This window comes from Pelobates fuscus, chromosome 4 (assembly GCF_036172605.1).
Source record: "Pelobates fuscus isolate aPelFus1 chromosome 4, aPelFus1.pri, whole genome shotgun sequence".
NCBI classification, from domain to species: domain Eukaryota; kingdom Metazoa; phylum Chordata; class Amphibia; order Anura; family Pelobatidae; genus Pelobates; species Pelobates fuscus.
This window is the reverse complement of record NC_086320.1, coordinates 93,884,141-93,900,578: the sequence shown is the minus strand read 5'-3', so window position 1 is coordinate 93,900,578 and position 16,438 is coordinate 93,884,141. Positions and strand designations below refer to the sequence as shown.

Genomic DNA, 16,438 nt, shown 5'->3' with positions numbered 1-16,438 from the left:
CAAAATAGTTAAACGGGCAAAATTCTCCAAGTCAGCTATTTTTCTAATTCAGCTATTTTGGTCTAAAATGTGAAATTCACTTTGAACTCCTAACTATTTTCACATTAGTAAATAACCCTGACATTTTTTATGTAACATGAGGAGAAAAATTATTAACATTTTCTACACTTTTTCAATTCCGAGCCCAAAGCATGAACCCCCAGTATATATCTCGGTGTGCTTTTATTTTAGATTTTTGATAAAAACATAAAATGGGATAATTTAACAGAATATTTAACCAATCACAGTTGCAAGCTTTTCTGTCCACAGCAGGATGTACAACCGAATCACAAAAACGGGAACTAATAACATCGCACTTGTTTGCAATTTAACACAGACCAACTACAAAAATCTTTACTTTTTTGCAGCTGTCACACGTCTTTGTTTTTTTTTTTTTAATGCTATTTTATACATGTAATTTATGTGCAGATGTGACCTGTGATGTATCTATATTTTTATTCAAGACTTCACCACCTGCACACAAAAAGATTTTCAATTATTTTATATTCTCTGTATCTGACAGATTCTCAAATCACAATCCACCAAATGGCACTTTACCAGTCAATTTATAGAACTGGTAACAACTATGCTACGGGGTATAAGTGATGTAAGTATAGATAGTCTTGTGTAACCATAGAGATAGCAAGATGTTCTACAAGACCTTGTAGATATTGTACAAACACATATGAAAGTGCTGCCAGGAAGACCATTTACGGAACAAGAAAACATTTTACAGGAGCAGGAGATTAAAGACTACCAAATTCCCTGGGGGTGGAGAGAAAATTAAATAAGATGTATGAAAACAAATGATAAATATTTCTATTGTGAGAAGAAACGTCTGTGTGTCTATTCACTGAACATCAAATCGTAGTTAACTGAAATGAAATTAAAAAAAAAAATCTAAATCTCGCAAAATCATTATAGTTTAGTGCAGTGTTTCCCAAACCAGTCCTCAAAACCCACCAACAGTCCAGGTTATGACAGTATCTGCACTGGAATAAAACAGGGATACATAAATCCTGAACTGTTGGTGGGCCGTGAGGTTTGGGAACCGCTGGTTTATTATATTAGTGATGATTGTATGACTACACAAAAGGAATGATGTACATTCACTGGGGTACATACCGCGGTCGCAGGGGTCGCGGCTTCGGCCGGGCCCAGCCACCCTGCGACCCAGTATGTACGCCAGTGTGGCCAGCCTCTTCTCCTGGGGGGTCCAGGAGATGGCCACCTTAGGGCCCCCCGAGGCTGGCCCTGGTGTCACTGGGCGTGCTGGCTGGCGGGCGTGCGAGGGAGCACTCTCCCCTGAGCACTCTCTGCCCAGCTCCCTCGCACGCCCGGCACTGATGCCGGAGCCGGAATGGCGTCATATTCTGGCTCCGGCATCACTGCGGTGCACGAGGGAAACTGCAGTAATTACACTTGCAGGGTTAAGGGTATTGGGAGTTGGCACTCCAATGGGCAGAAGTGGTCTGGGTGCCTGGAGTGTCCCTTTAATGATTTTATGCATTTTTACCAACTGTAAAATGCCGACCTCTTTCACGCTTATCACAAAAAAGAAATAAATTGTTATTTATTCCATTAAAAACACCACCAGTTGCACGCACTCAGATTTTATAATTTGTTTGTTTATTTATTTTATTAGCATTGTGTATATATGCAGGCTCCTGTATTACAAATCCATAAAAACCATAAGACAGCTAACAGTTTGTGTGTAACGAAGAGGGAAACAAAGAAAAATTAAAAATAAAATAACACATCTCATGTAACCATAGTGATAGGAAGATGTTTCTACAAAGACCTAGGAGGGATTGTACAAACACATATAAATGTGAGAGCTGACAGGAAGACACGGCTTTAGTGATTGACTGTTGGAAAATAAAATACTGCATAGGGGGAAAAAAAAATAAATCTGATCAATTAGAAATACATACTCTCATTAGTCATGTTAGGTATACCTGCTCCAAATACTTACATAGTAAGCCACTAATGTGAGAATTCAAACTGAATTTCAAATGTAAACTCCAACATATATAGCGTTATCCTTTTTTTAATTTTAGTAATAAGTAATTAACAGTCTCTCCTCCCCCTATAGAACAGGTGGATGGGAGGGTAAAGAAGGGGAGGAAACTGAAGAGAGGGATGGAAGGGAACATTTAATTGCAGAACGGACATTGTTCGTTAAAGGGAGACTTGGTTTATTTAAGCACATTAAGGAGATGTGGCTTTATATTGCAAGTTTGATCACAGTTTTGCCTCCAAGGGAAGGATCATATTACATCTGTTGTCAGTGTGCAATGCAGACGGCAGACGTATATTTTTTTTTTTTGCGCACCTAATTTCTGTAACGGTGATAGCAGTTTAAGAACATTGTTGGAACAGATATCAGTCACAAAGTTATTCTAAATATTTAGTGATTTATGTTGTGACGAAGGGCCCTTCGCCACTTGGTCCTGGAGAGGCCTGCTTGCCAGCCTCCTCCCCTGTGACTATAACTCTTTGATGTATTTGGCTTTAAAGCCCCTATTCTACCTTCAGACAGACTATTTATATAGGTTGCTTTATTTCTCTTATGTTTTAGTCACCCTGTACCCATTATAGGTGCAGGGTGTGTGCAATGTAATTGTTTATAGTGTGTGTGTGTGTACGGTGAAATGTATTGCCTGCTCTCCTGTACTGCTGAGGTTTGCTACCAACTAGGTGGATTTGGCTATGGAGCTTGTCTAGTGCCCTCTGTTGGTAGCAACAGCAATATGCACTACCTGAATAGCAAGACTGGTTCATTTGCATATTTGGGTAGATTTGCACATTCTGCAGGCACGTGAGATATTTTCTGTTAAATGTTGTCTCCCCCACCCCTTTAAAAATATGCCATTGTGTTATAATAAGTCACTGTATGTTGCCTGCTATGATTTGACGGTTTGTAATTTTATTGAGTTTTCACAGCAATGTTAATGTAATAACCATATGGGCTAGTCCCAAGTAAAAGTTTTAGACAGTTCTTCTTGATCCCTCAAAACTTAGCCTTGTCTCGTTATTGGAGGGAGCTGTGCTATGATTTCTATGCTCTGCATATTCCCCTGAGCTTGAATCACTTAGCTCTTTTAAGAGCTTGTTCCTGATACACTCTCCTTGGAGGAGAGGTCTTCCCCACACAGTCCTGGATGCTGGAGGTTCATACAGGGTGGAAGGAAGAGATCTTTCCCACACGGTCCTGGAGGACAAAAGCTGATCCAGGGTGGAAGGAAGATGGCAAGACTCCAGTCAAGCTATGGAAGTTGCGGAGTCTGCGGTGGTTGTGGTGTCCGGTGCGGTGCTTGTGGTCCTCGGCGTAAGCTAGGAAGCGTCCATTAACGGAAGGTTCCGTTACATATGTGTTAACTGCTTTACGTGCATAGCTGCTCACCCTAATATGAAAAATGCTTTACAAGACCTACTCGTCATGGGGAAGGAGACATTAAAAATCTAAATTTAAATGTAAACTGTTACTTACATTTTGTATTCAACTTGTAATGGTTTTGGCACTTCTATATTTTCTATACTTATGCATATTGATTTAATTTTCAGATTAAACCTTTGACATCGCATCCCCTTTCCATACCGAGAGGAAGACGTAATGAGCCAGAATGTGAATACATTAATGCAATATTCATAAAACCAGGCTACAGAATGAGACAGTCTATCAGTAGGGAGGCAGACATTTTAAAAAAAAATATTTAATTATTAAGATTCTGGGAACAGATTGATTAACAGCCTTTACTTTTATGGTTTTCTGAGAGATTTCATAAGCAAGTGTCATTTTCACAGATGATATATAGACAACACACTAATCTGGCTGCAGAACTATTAGTGACCTTAACCCCTTAAGGACCGGCCTGTTTTTGCGATGTTTGTACATTAAGGACCAGAGCAGTTTTAACACTTTTGTGGGGTTTGTGTTTAGCTGTAATTTTCCGCTCTCTCATTTACGGTTCCCATACAAATTATATATTGGGTTTTTTTCACGACAAGAAGGGCTTTCTTTACATACCATTTATTTGTATTATGTCATATATTGTATTTAAAAAAAGTAATAAAATATGGTGAAAAATTTAAAAAAAAAAAAAACATGTTTTTGGACTTTTACTTGAAAAATCTTTTACTTATCTACAAAAGGTAATGAAAAAAACTGCTAAATAGATTCAAAATTTTGTCCCGAGTTTAAAAACACCCAGTGTTTACATGCTTTATTTTGCAAGTTATAGGCCTATAAATACAAGTAGGAAATTGCTGTTTCAATATATATATATATTTTAAATGTATCAATAGTGACATTGTAACACCGTTATCTGTCATAAATCCCCGAAACACACCTAACATGTACATATTTTTTAAAGTAGACAACCCAGGGTATTCAAAATGGGGTATGTCCAGTCTTTTTTAGTAGCCACCTAGTCACAAACACTGGCCAAAGTTAGCATTTATATTTGTTTGTGTGTTAAAAATGCAAAAACCGCTAACTTTGGCCGGTGTTTGTGACTAAGTGGCTACTAAAAAAGGCTGAACATACCCCATTTGCAATACCTTGGGTTGTCTTCTTTTGCAAATGGTATGCCATCATGGGGCTAATTCTCATTCCTTGGCTACCATACGCTCTCAAAGGCAACCTAACCAATCTGACAAATTTCAATATAAAAAAAAAAAAGTAAAATCAAGCCTTATATTTGACCCTGTAACTTTCACAAACACTATAAAACCTCTACATGTGGGGTACTGTTATACTCAGGAGACTTCGCTGAACACAAATATTAGTGTATCAGAACAGTAAAATATATCACAGCAATAATATCCTCAGTGAAAGAGCTGTTTGTGTGTGAAAAATGCAAAAAACTTCACTTTCACTGACAATATCATCGCTGTGATATGTTTTACTGTTTTGAAACACTAATATTTGTGTTCAGCGAAGTCTCCCGAGTAAAACAGTACCCCCATGTACAGGATTTAGGGTGTCATAGAAAGTTACAGGGTTAAACACAGTGCTAGCAAATTAAATTATCTGGACTTTCGGCCTGGGTTGGCAGGCAGGTCCCTCAAATTGCAATCATTAAAATTACTTAATTAGGTAAAAATATTACATAAATACGCACGTAGAATTTTAATATATATACATATTTATATATTTGACGTCTACGTGTATATTTATGAAATTATTTATGTAATTATGTATGTGGACATATGTATATTCCGTATTATTTTTATTTATTTATTTATACATAGATATATATATCATTACATTCTAAGTGTATTTTTATATAAATATATATATATATATCAATATCAAAATACTGTTAGAATAAAATTGCATATATATATATAATTTTTTTTAATTATTAAAAATTATTTTTATTTGTTGTTATTTATTTTTATTAACATTTATTTGTATTTTATAATAATATATATATACCATATATATATATAGTTATATATATATTGTATATATTAGTGTGTAATTTAAATAAAAGTGTATTTTTATATTAATATACGTATATATAAATATAAAAATACACTTAGTATGACTATATATATGATATATATATACATATATTATATATAGGTATATATAGATATAATACATGTATATATATATATATCATATATATATATATCATATATATATATCATATATATATATATATATATATATATATATATATATATATATATATATATATATATATATATATATACACATATTATTATTTTTTTTACACTGATTGATTTTATTTCACTTTATTTTTTGATTTTTCACTTGCAGGGAGACTGCCTGTCAGCACAGACAGTCCACCTGCAGGCAGACACATGGACCCCTATTGCGGTCATGTGATCGAGTGATCACATGGCCGTGGGGTCCTGATCTGCCGAGGGGGGACTGCCCGGGCAGACAGGCAGTCCCCCTGGACCGGGAGGAGAGCTGATCGCCGCCGTGGGACCGACGGCGATCAGGTAAGTAGCCCCAGACCGTTATGACGGTTCAGGACCGTCAGCGGTCCAAACGCACGTTTTATCGCTGACGGTCCTGAACCGTCAGCGGTCCTGAAGGGGTTAAAGGGTTACTCTAATCAGTTTTTCTCGTCTAGATATTTTATTTTAAAAGGCCCTACTGGGCACTAATAGCGTTTCCACTGCATCATTTTTATTTTAAACAAAAAGGCTGGAAATTAAGGTTTTCCACCCACTGTCAGATGTCCTACTGCATCACTTCTTTATTCTTGGTAGTCCAATCAAATGTTTCTCATATTAATCGGACCAATTACAAGGCTCAGAGCACATGTGTACACTTTGATTAAGGGATGAGAGGTCAAGGGAGAGGGTGTGTGTGTGTGTGTGTGTGTGTGTGTGTGTAAATATATGTATTTATTTATTTTTCTTTAAAAAAAAAAAAAAAAAAAGGCTTAACTGTAAATGCAGGAAGTTCATGGAGGGAGGGTTGTTGTAGGCTTCCCCTTGCAGGATCACTGCCTGCAAGGGTAGAAGCATAATACTTCGGGTGCCATGGACAGACATTGTATGCACAGATTTAACCTTAGGCAGCCCAGAACTGTCACATGTGCAGAGGGTGTAAGAAGCGCGCAGCACAAAAGTGCAAATATTTCTGAGGAAACACTGCATACGCAGATTCCCAACACCATTATTACTTTTAAAAGCAGAAGTGGTCATGGTGGTTGGAGTAACCTTTTAAGTTACTGTGTGCTTTGCGCACTACTAACACACAGTGGTACAAATTGCCTGCATAATGTATTGATTACTGACACATTAATGGGGATAAATTAGATTATTTTTTTTAAGATTTTTTTTCATGAAACTTTTCTTCATAGATTCAATCCCTATTAAACCAATACTTTTATTTACAAAGAGAACTCCTACCTAATCTTAAATCTTGTTGGCACAACAAATTCACAGTGTTTATTATGCTCAAGATATCAGAGAGCACGAAATGTTGTCCTCCTAATTGAGCAATTTACCAATTCTAAGAGCTCCAAACTGTGACAGCTAGATCAAGCAAAATAAAGCCCTGGCAGCTAAAGGCTACTAAAATGGTTTACTGTGCTAATACCGCTTTCCTATTAAACTGTTACAATTGCTCACAAATTACAGTCACTGTAAACTTTTCACAGTTTCATATTGTATAACTTTGTTTCATTTAAAACAGATAGCAAGGCTTAAATTCAGGAGAGAATGTGTACAGAGTGTCTGTCTGTGTGTAAATACAGTGGTGTATTTGTATGGAATATCTGTGTGTAAATTTGAGTGTGTCTAATGGCATGGCTCTTGACATTAAACAAGACATTCAGAACCTCATACATACAGTGGCTACTGGTTACAGACATGACAGTGGTGAAGACAGATGTCCAAGAGGTCACTGATAAGAGTCCAAACCTCTGCGGGGAACATATTAGATCTCCATCAAGGTACATCTTCCATGAGGGACACTATTAAGCATATCCAGTACAATCAACAAATAGCACCCTTGATGATTGAAGCCGGCGCAACATTAAATTCAGAGGCATACCGGACACAAACACTATGGAGGAGCAACAGCACAATTCATACCACGTTACATCATCTATCCCCCTCCAAGTTAAGCTCGGAAGCTCACTTACAAAAGGTTCAACCTCTTATCCAATCCCCCCACCCCTCCCACCTCCTCCTTCCCTGTTCCCTTGGTCAGGGGTATGCCTCACAGATATAATGAAGACCTATCTTACTTGTTGCCATAGCCTTTATTTTTTTTTTTTACACAGCACCCTATACCCCATGTTATAAAACTGGGGTATATATAGTGGCATAAGTGACTGTTTTTGATAATTCTGCCTTACTCCATATTGTATTACTGCTATGTTTTTCTGCGTATCACCCAAAATAAAAAAATCAAGAATGCTGGGAGTGGACATAGACATTTTTTATATACTTTGTATTGAACTACACACAAGTAGTTTTGTAATTTAGCCAAACATATGTTTAGTTTGTTACTTGCCTCTTTCCTCTTGGGTAATGACGTACATATTCGCCTACATCATGTGCAGCTACTGCTAGAACCTGAGGATCATCAGAGACTTCCAGAAGTTTTGTTAGAATCCTAAAATTAGGAAGAAAAAAAAGAAATAAAACTTATAACTACTTTGGATTTTTTGATGTCAGAATAATTTGAAATAATTTTTTTTTCAAATGAATATTTATATATAATAAAACAGAAGAACCACAGCTGTGATGCTTGACTTTTACAGTAAGTTGGGCAAAAAAAATTTATTTATATTAAAATTAAACATATTAAAATATAAAAAATCCACCATATTAAAAAAAATCAATACTTCAAAATATTGCAAAATTATCATATTTTTTTAGAATATTAAATTATTTCAAAAGTTTATCCAAAAATATTAACTCATTTGAAAGCTTATCCAACGATAATTAAACTCTTAATAGCTCCCAACTGATTCCTCTTCTGCAGCTGTCACTAGTCTAATACTATCCTTACTTTTTTGTGTCATTTTACCCCACTCCCTCTAGCATGTAAGCTTATTGAGCAGGGCCCTCAACCCCTCTGTTCCTGTGTGTCCAACTTGTCTGGTTACAATTACATGTCTGTTCGTCCACCCATTGTAAAGCGCTGCGGAATTTGACGGCGCTCTATAAATAATATAATAATAATAATAATAATCAAACCCTTAATGTACCTGCTGTTTGACTACCACTCCCGACTTTATTAGGGTTTTGCTAAACAATTACATGATAATTATATTCAGGTGCTCTTAATTCGTGACAGGAGTACACGCAAAAAAATGTGGAAATTAGTTTAGCTATAAAGGCGCTTAGTAAAATAATGGTAAATAACTTGTTCATTTTAGGAATTGCTGCTAGGACACTCTGCATACTCCTTAGATCACACAATCAATATGATTACTAGTTATACTCTGTGTTCAGGTGATGCACAAAACAATAAGGTGAGAGTGCAGAGCGAATTGCTGTAAAAATGAGGTAACTACTCATAAAAAAACAAACAAAAAAAACCAAAAAAAACAACTAATTCTGCAACATAAATCATGCACTTTAGTCAACTACTGTTAAATTTGCAAACAATGAAACAAAGTAAAATATATAAAGCATACACATGCAGTTTCTCTATTTTCCTCTAGATATAAAGACTATTTAGAAGATATTATACTACTGGAGGTACTTTATGTATACTGTATAATACTACAACTGTTATATTACTTATATTATATAGCTGAAAAAAAATTCACTGACATGTTAATTTTAACAGTTTGAACGCTTGTGCCAAGCCTTCCATCGATGTTACCAAGGGTTTTTGGGAATTCTTAAAAATAAATTAATTTAAAAATAAAGCAAATAAAATAAAAACAAACAATTTCAAACATTTACTTGGTAAATGTTAAAAAAAAAAAAAAATATGTTTTAAATTGTACAGATGAAGTATTTGGGTAATATATGAAGATATACGGATTACATGCCATTAATAGTAAAATTGTGTTAAATGGAATGCTTTACCATATCCATCTGTGACCTACTAAAGTGAGAAAAGGCATATTATAAAGCACTTCATACCTATCATGGGATATTACAACACAGCCACTGGAACCAAGCGTAAAACAATCTTCATGAAATATAGCTGTAGGTTGTAGCTGTTCCAAGTAATATCATGACCATTTATGTAACTGAAAATATAATTTAAAAGAAACCATTCCATACACCCCAACCGATTTCTAAACACTTTTACTACAGCGTCGCTAAAACTCTTGAATTACTCATATACACCACAAACTGTGACCTACAAAAAAAAAAAAAAGAATAAAAAGGATAGAAAAGAGGAAAGCATTTAAGTCTAATAAGTAATAGGGCAAATTCACTTGATATGAATGAGTAAACTATGCAATTTCTTGTACTGGAGACATCCAAAAGTACTCCTTTAGTTGTAGTGACTATAACGTCTCAAATTGAGACTTGGGCTCAGCAAATCAACTCGTCAGAAATACACATTTGAAAACTGAAATGAAGGTGTCCCAAAATAAAGGTGTATTTCTTTATTCTGTAGATGAAGCCGAGTACATTGATTTTTTTTTTTCTTTTTAACTGTTTTAGATAACACAAGGTGTTGTAAACTCATACAGCAAAAATAAATCTGTACAAAACATTACAAAAATAAAAATGTTTGCTTGTTATTTCCTTGAAGTGCCAATCAAGCACAAGTAAGCAGTGTTACTAAGGAGTTAGGCATGGATATTAAATAGGGCTCTAACGAAATGGTCCAAGGGTGATAATACAACAGGATGGGGCGCAAGACCAAGAAAATAAAACCCGAAAAACCGAGGCAGGGACCTAATATTGCGGATCTCCTGCAACAGACACGCGAGACTGCTAGGCCCAAGATGGCCGCCTACCCAGAAACCTATTCCGACTTATCAGACGATTTCTCTTCAGGGGACAAGGCAGCGGACTTAACACCCATGCAAATACCTACACTAGCCGCCCAAAAGACGGATGCCTCACCGGTAACTACGGAGGTACTGAAGGCGCTCCTCGCGGACCTCCAAGAGAACATCCACGCAGACGTAGCCTCACTCCGCAACGACATACACGGCCTGACAGGTCGAATGGGAGCACTGGAGACTGCCTCCAACGTCTGCTCAGACCAACTTGCCTCACTACAACAAGAGGTCTAAGGATTGCAGAAACAGAACGAAGAACATAAACGCCGTTTCACGGCATTGGAGGATGCACACCAGGCTAATAACATCAAGGTACGGGGCATCCCGGAGAATACTCCACAGGCCGAAATACCGCACCTCCTGAGGTGCCTACTAGTGGCCCTACTATCACCATGACAGGCAAAAGCACTCACCGTGGACGGTTTCTTCCGGGCACCAAAGCCGGCCTCGGCACCAGCGGCAGCGCCACGGGACCTGATCGTGCGGTTCCAGCAATATTCAGCCAAAACCGCTGTCCTGGCAGCGACCAGAAACTGCTCCCCCTACAAATTCGAAACAATGGAACTATCTTTTTACACAGACCTCACAGGGGGCACTTTGGCATGGAGAAGGTCGCTCAGACCACTCACGACACTTCTGCAGAAATGTGGACTAAAATATAAATGGCACCAGACCCGCAAATTGATGATCCTACACGAAGATACCATACACGAAGTGCGAGACCTCCGGGAAGCCAAAGCACTACTATCCACACTGGGATTCCCTCAGGACTCTCTGAATGAAGCTGACACTCAGGGAACAACCAAGCCGGCAACCAGGTGGAACCCCGAAAGAGTGACACCCTTTGTCCCTTGTGGACCCACGGTTGACCTGATCGGGAATGTGACTACCTGAAACATGTCGGACACTGAACCGTGATATGCTGGACTCAATTGTTCAATCGTTAAATATACTTACCTGTTACACAGCCACGGTTAAGTTATTAGGCTGCTGAAGTTAATCGCCTGTTGGCCACACTCCTTTAACAGGAAGGTCTATCGACCACATTGCTTCCCCCCCCAGCCCGACACTAGCCTAGCATACCTATCGAGCATAACCCTGCCATAGCCGGGCGTAATTATTACCAGATATAGGCATAACTCGCCCTACAAGAAAAGTCCTGGTGGCACTTCAACGGTGAATAAACGCCAGTAACGCTCACTAAGATAGCTATACCAACCAGGATGAAACACTAAATTGTGTGACTATCCCCAGTAGGGCCTTAGTACTTCGTCATTTTATTTTATTTTTAGTTCACCAGGGAACAATAAAATCGACCACAAAATTTGCATATGTACACTTCCGTAAGTCAGCGTAACCACGCACAGAATATAACCTCAAACGTTCCCTACAAGCCTCCTAGCATGTCACTCTCCTGAAAAATGTATGATAATGCATGCCTAGACCAGAATTAATCTTTTAGTCTTCTCTATATAAAACAAAAAATGTGCTTAGCTTATAAAACCACGTTTACAATCCTATGTTTTATGATCTGTGTGTGACAACCGTTGTGGTAATGCACACTTGAATGTTATCCTCATGCACAACCTAAATAAAGAATTGAAAAAAAAAGGCAAATAATCCATTAATTTTCAATATTAGACATTTTTATATCATTATGAGATTTGTACAAAAGAGAATCAGAATTAATTTAGACATCACACTGAAAGGAGCACCTTTCATGAGATGAACAGACAAAGCTATTTTAACTTCACAAAGAAAATCATTAGACAATTTTCTTTTCAGGAGACTACATTTAAGCTTTGAATGTTAACCCAGACATGTCATCAAACACTCAATTCTTTCAAGACTCAATGGGAACAAAGTTGGCTATAATTAAAATAACTATATCTTAAAGGGACAATATAGTCACCCAGACCACTTCAATGAAGTGGTCTGGGTGCCAGGTCCCCCAGGTTTTAACCCTTCAGATGTAAACATAGCAGTTTCAGAGAAACTGCTATGTTTACATTGCAGGGTTAATCCAGCCTCTAGTGGTTGTCTTCCTGACAGCCGCTAGAAGCACTTCTGCGACGCTGGATGCGAAATTCGCATCCAGGGTGCAGAACGTCCATAGGAAAGCATTGAGATGTAGTGGGAGCTGACGTCGGAGTGGGAGGAGAGGACAGCAGCGCCAAGGGAGCCCGGTGCTGGATAAAGGTAAGTGGCTGAAGGGGTTTTATCCCCTTCAGCGCCAAGGGGGGGGGCGGGGGGATCCTGAGGGTGGGGGGTCCTAAGGATGATATAGTGTGTTTTCCTGACACTATAGTGAGCCTTAAATCATTTTGAATTTAAAGCAGATGTTCTGTGTTTGAAAGTGTATCGCAAATAAATGTATAACATACATAAATATATTATATATACCAATACACACACACACATTAACTTGTTGGTTGTGACTATTACATTATAATGAGACACTAGCTCATTGAGTACAGAAAAGATGCTAAACAGGGAGGACTTGGCGGGACAGCAAAGATAAGGATCGTAAGAGTATTGCAGGTGCCTACAGTGGCAAGAAAATGAGCTAGAAAACTAGTAGAATAAAAAAAAAAAAATCAGAGCTATACAATTTTGATTAACAAGACGGTTGAAGAATTCCAGAAATAACCAAATAGGCAGCAAGATCAAAGACGTGGTCAGCAGAAGGCAGACATTAGAGCAGCTAGAACAATGTAAGAGACTTCAAGTGTAGTGTAATAACATGGTTTAAAATGGGATTTGAGGTGAGTGCTAATCTGACACTGGCAAAAGAGGATTTTTTTTTTTCTTCTTACTTCATAGCTCCAATATTTCACTTCCTTTTTGGAACCCAAATACCCCTGCCCCTCTTTCCTCTATAATGTTTGGCATTTGAGAATATAACAGAAATGTTAAAGCAACAAAAACATAAAAATGTATCTTTGAATGATTATATTTTTAATTAGTTTGTGTAAAATACTTTTTTTTTATACTTTCTCCCAGTTACACACATAAAACTCAAAATATAACCTAAAATAATCTGTTTAGCCAGGGCCTAGCAACAATATGAAAATATCTTGGGAACCCACTAGGGTTTATTAAAATTACGCCATGTAAGTGGACAACTTATTTATTTAAACTGGTATACTTACTTCAAGAGCTCATAATTTTTCTCATTTAATCGTGCAGCATTCTCTCTCCAGAACTTCTCTGATTTGTGAACCGGGCTCCATTCCAGTCTTCCCGACTTCAGCTCAGAACTGTACTCATCAAATGAGCTGTATGCGCGAGAAAAATAAATAAATCATTAAATATAAATAAATTATAGATTATAAAATATTGCAGCATATCACATCATATTAAAAATGTGAATAAACTGTGCCAAAAAAGAAATTTATTTATAGTGAACTGAAGACTAAAAACCGTAGCATTATTCTGGTTTAGTTAGGACACAAATGTTCTAAGTAATTTGAATCTGAACAATACAAATATTTAACCTGAAATTTGAAGTCCTCTTCCAACTTACTGGGCATTGCATGTCATTGCATACCCACCACATGTACATTTCTACCTGCCAGGGTGACTTTTGCATTTGCATAGGCCTGTAAAAACAGGGGGCCCACCAAAATAAATGATCTGTAAAAGGAAGTGGTGGGTGGACTAAACCAGGCAACATCATAAGATGTGGCTTGAGTGTTTATAGGCCGGGTAACCCCACCTACAACTATAGGCTCCGCCTTCAGCCCAGCCTTTACATTTGTAGTCAGGGACAATAAACAGAGTTAGACTAGTAGTGGTGTAAGTTGAAAATACACACAAACACACAAATAAATGGGATATATAGAAATAAATTAAGGTCACCTTTACTCAATGGTAATTTCTCTGGAAACTACCTCTGCAGTACACGCAGTTCATGTTCCCTATCCATCACTTAGTCTACTTCCAGCAACTCAGTCATACCTTCTATTAGAGAAGCACGTAGGCCAATAATCTTCTACAAAGCCAACAAGTACGGGATAGCATTTCAATGTTCTAAAAATACATAACATCTGTCTCTGTGTAGCTAAAATCAAGCCATACCTGTAAACTCTGCTACTGTTTAAGTGTCTGGCAGTGCTCCCCAGAAATTCAAAGCAAAGACATTTTAAGTCGCTTTACCAATAAATAGAATTAAAACAAACCACAAACAACTCTCCCCTTGTTACATTCTTCATGTAAGAGAGTACATTGAAAACACGGTTATATATCACATTATATATCACTATTGTTAGCAAAATATAGGTAGAACCATTTACATCAATCATCAAGGGAGCAGAGCAGCCAATTGATTAAAAATGCTGCTGCTCCTGAAGTTGCTTTTAGAACATGTACAGAAGTATTAGATCAGTAATACTGACTACCTGCTTCCAATGAAAATTAATAAGACAGGCATTCAATTTTCATCAAGTAGCCTCTTGGCTTCCTGAGACAGATCAATCAATTCTCATTGCACAACAAGAATGGCTATTTCAACTTCAAGATTTAACAGAGGAGCTACTTAGTAAGTCAGATAAGGTTAAACATGGAGTGCAAGGAATGGTCCTGCTGTAAGAGGCTGACAGGTCACAAACCTGAAAACAAGTAATCTTAGAAAAGGGTGAATAAGGAAAATAAAAGTGAATAAATATTAACATTTCACGGAGTTTAAAATTAGGTTGACAAAGAGTTTGCGCAAGAAGGATCTTGTGTCCAATCTTGGTAGTATTGCTAGAGATCATATAGATTATAACGATAACCTTGTTTAAAATTAACACTTTAATGGAGCTGTGTTAATTAAAGCTTCTAATTTAGCAATGTACATCTATAAAGGGTGCTAATAGAAGAATAATTATATACACACTCATACGTGACCCTACGAAGATTTCGCTAAGAGGGTTATTTTGGTCGTTTATAATTACCCTCTCAGACAGTAAGGCTTTGTGGAGTATAATGACGTGTATTTACAAAGGACTTTGAGGAAGCAAATTACAAAAATTGACTGTCCTTACATATGGAGTGGAAGAAAATCTACTACTCGAGTGTCTTGTAAAATCTTGGTCTTGCCAACCAGTCAGCATATACCAAAGGCTGATGATTTAAAGGGAAACTGTCACTTCTGGGGACATTTAATAATCTGCTTACTCATACACTAGATTTTACCAAATATATATTTGTGCAGTGTGAAAAAGATTGTTTTTAAAATAAATATACCAACTCTGTGAAACAGTTGTTTAACCCCTTAACCCCTTAAGGACCAAACTTCTGGAATAAAAGGGAATCATGACATGTCACACATGTCATGTGTCCTTAAGGGGTTAAAGACACATGACATGTGTGACATGTCATGATTCCCTTTTATTCCAGAAGTTTGGTCCTTAAGGGGTTAAAAACTAATTAATCAGTAACTTTACTGAAAATAAGGTGCCAGTAATTGCAGAACCTTAAATAGGTGGCATCCGTTATCTGGAAATCGCAGCACTGAGTGAAACATTGAAAATAATGTAGAACTTGTTCCAATCTTTTTTTGCGTGATTCTCCTTTTATCATTCGAATGTATATAAAGATTTAGCTCTTGACTTTACATGCTAGTTCAGTCTAGGCACAGCTAGGGCACAGAGTACATTAGAAAAGGAGAAACAGGAACACTATATGTTTTACCGCAGTCGAGATTCAGTGACCGAAAAGAACTTATAACAAAGACTGACAGGGAGCCAAGAAAGCACTTCGATTAGATTATTGACAGCATTACACTCAGTGGTGTGAATTTCTAAATTTAAATTTATTTCCACAACTTGCCCCGTATGCCTCTTTATACATCTACTCTTTTACATGTCCGCCTGTTTCACAATAAAACGGGCCATAGGATACAATAGTCCTCAAAAAAATCTAGAGAAATG

General features: G+C 37.2%; 1 protein-coding gene across 1 annotated transcript in view; it reads right to left on the bottom strand.

Moving 5' to 3' along the window:
- ATP6V1H (ATPase H+ transporting V1 subunit H) overlaps positions 1-16,438 on the bottom strand; it is a 111,174-nt gene that overhangs the window by 45,150 nt on the left and 49,586 nt on the right. Inside the window, exons 12-13 of the mRNA XM_063450428.1 lie at positions 13,676-13,801; positions 8,054-8,155 (exon numbers count right to left, since the gene is read on the bottom strand). Coding sequence (XP_063306498.1) covers positions 8,054-8,155; positions 13,676-13,801 — 228 coding nt within the window. The remainder of the gene's footprint in view (positions 1-8,053; positions 8,156-13,675; positions 13,802-16,438) is intronic.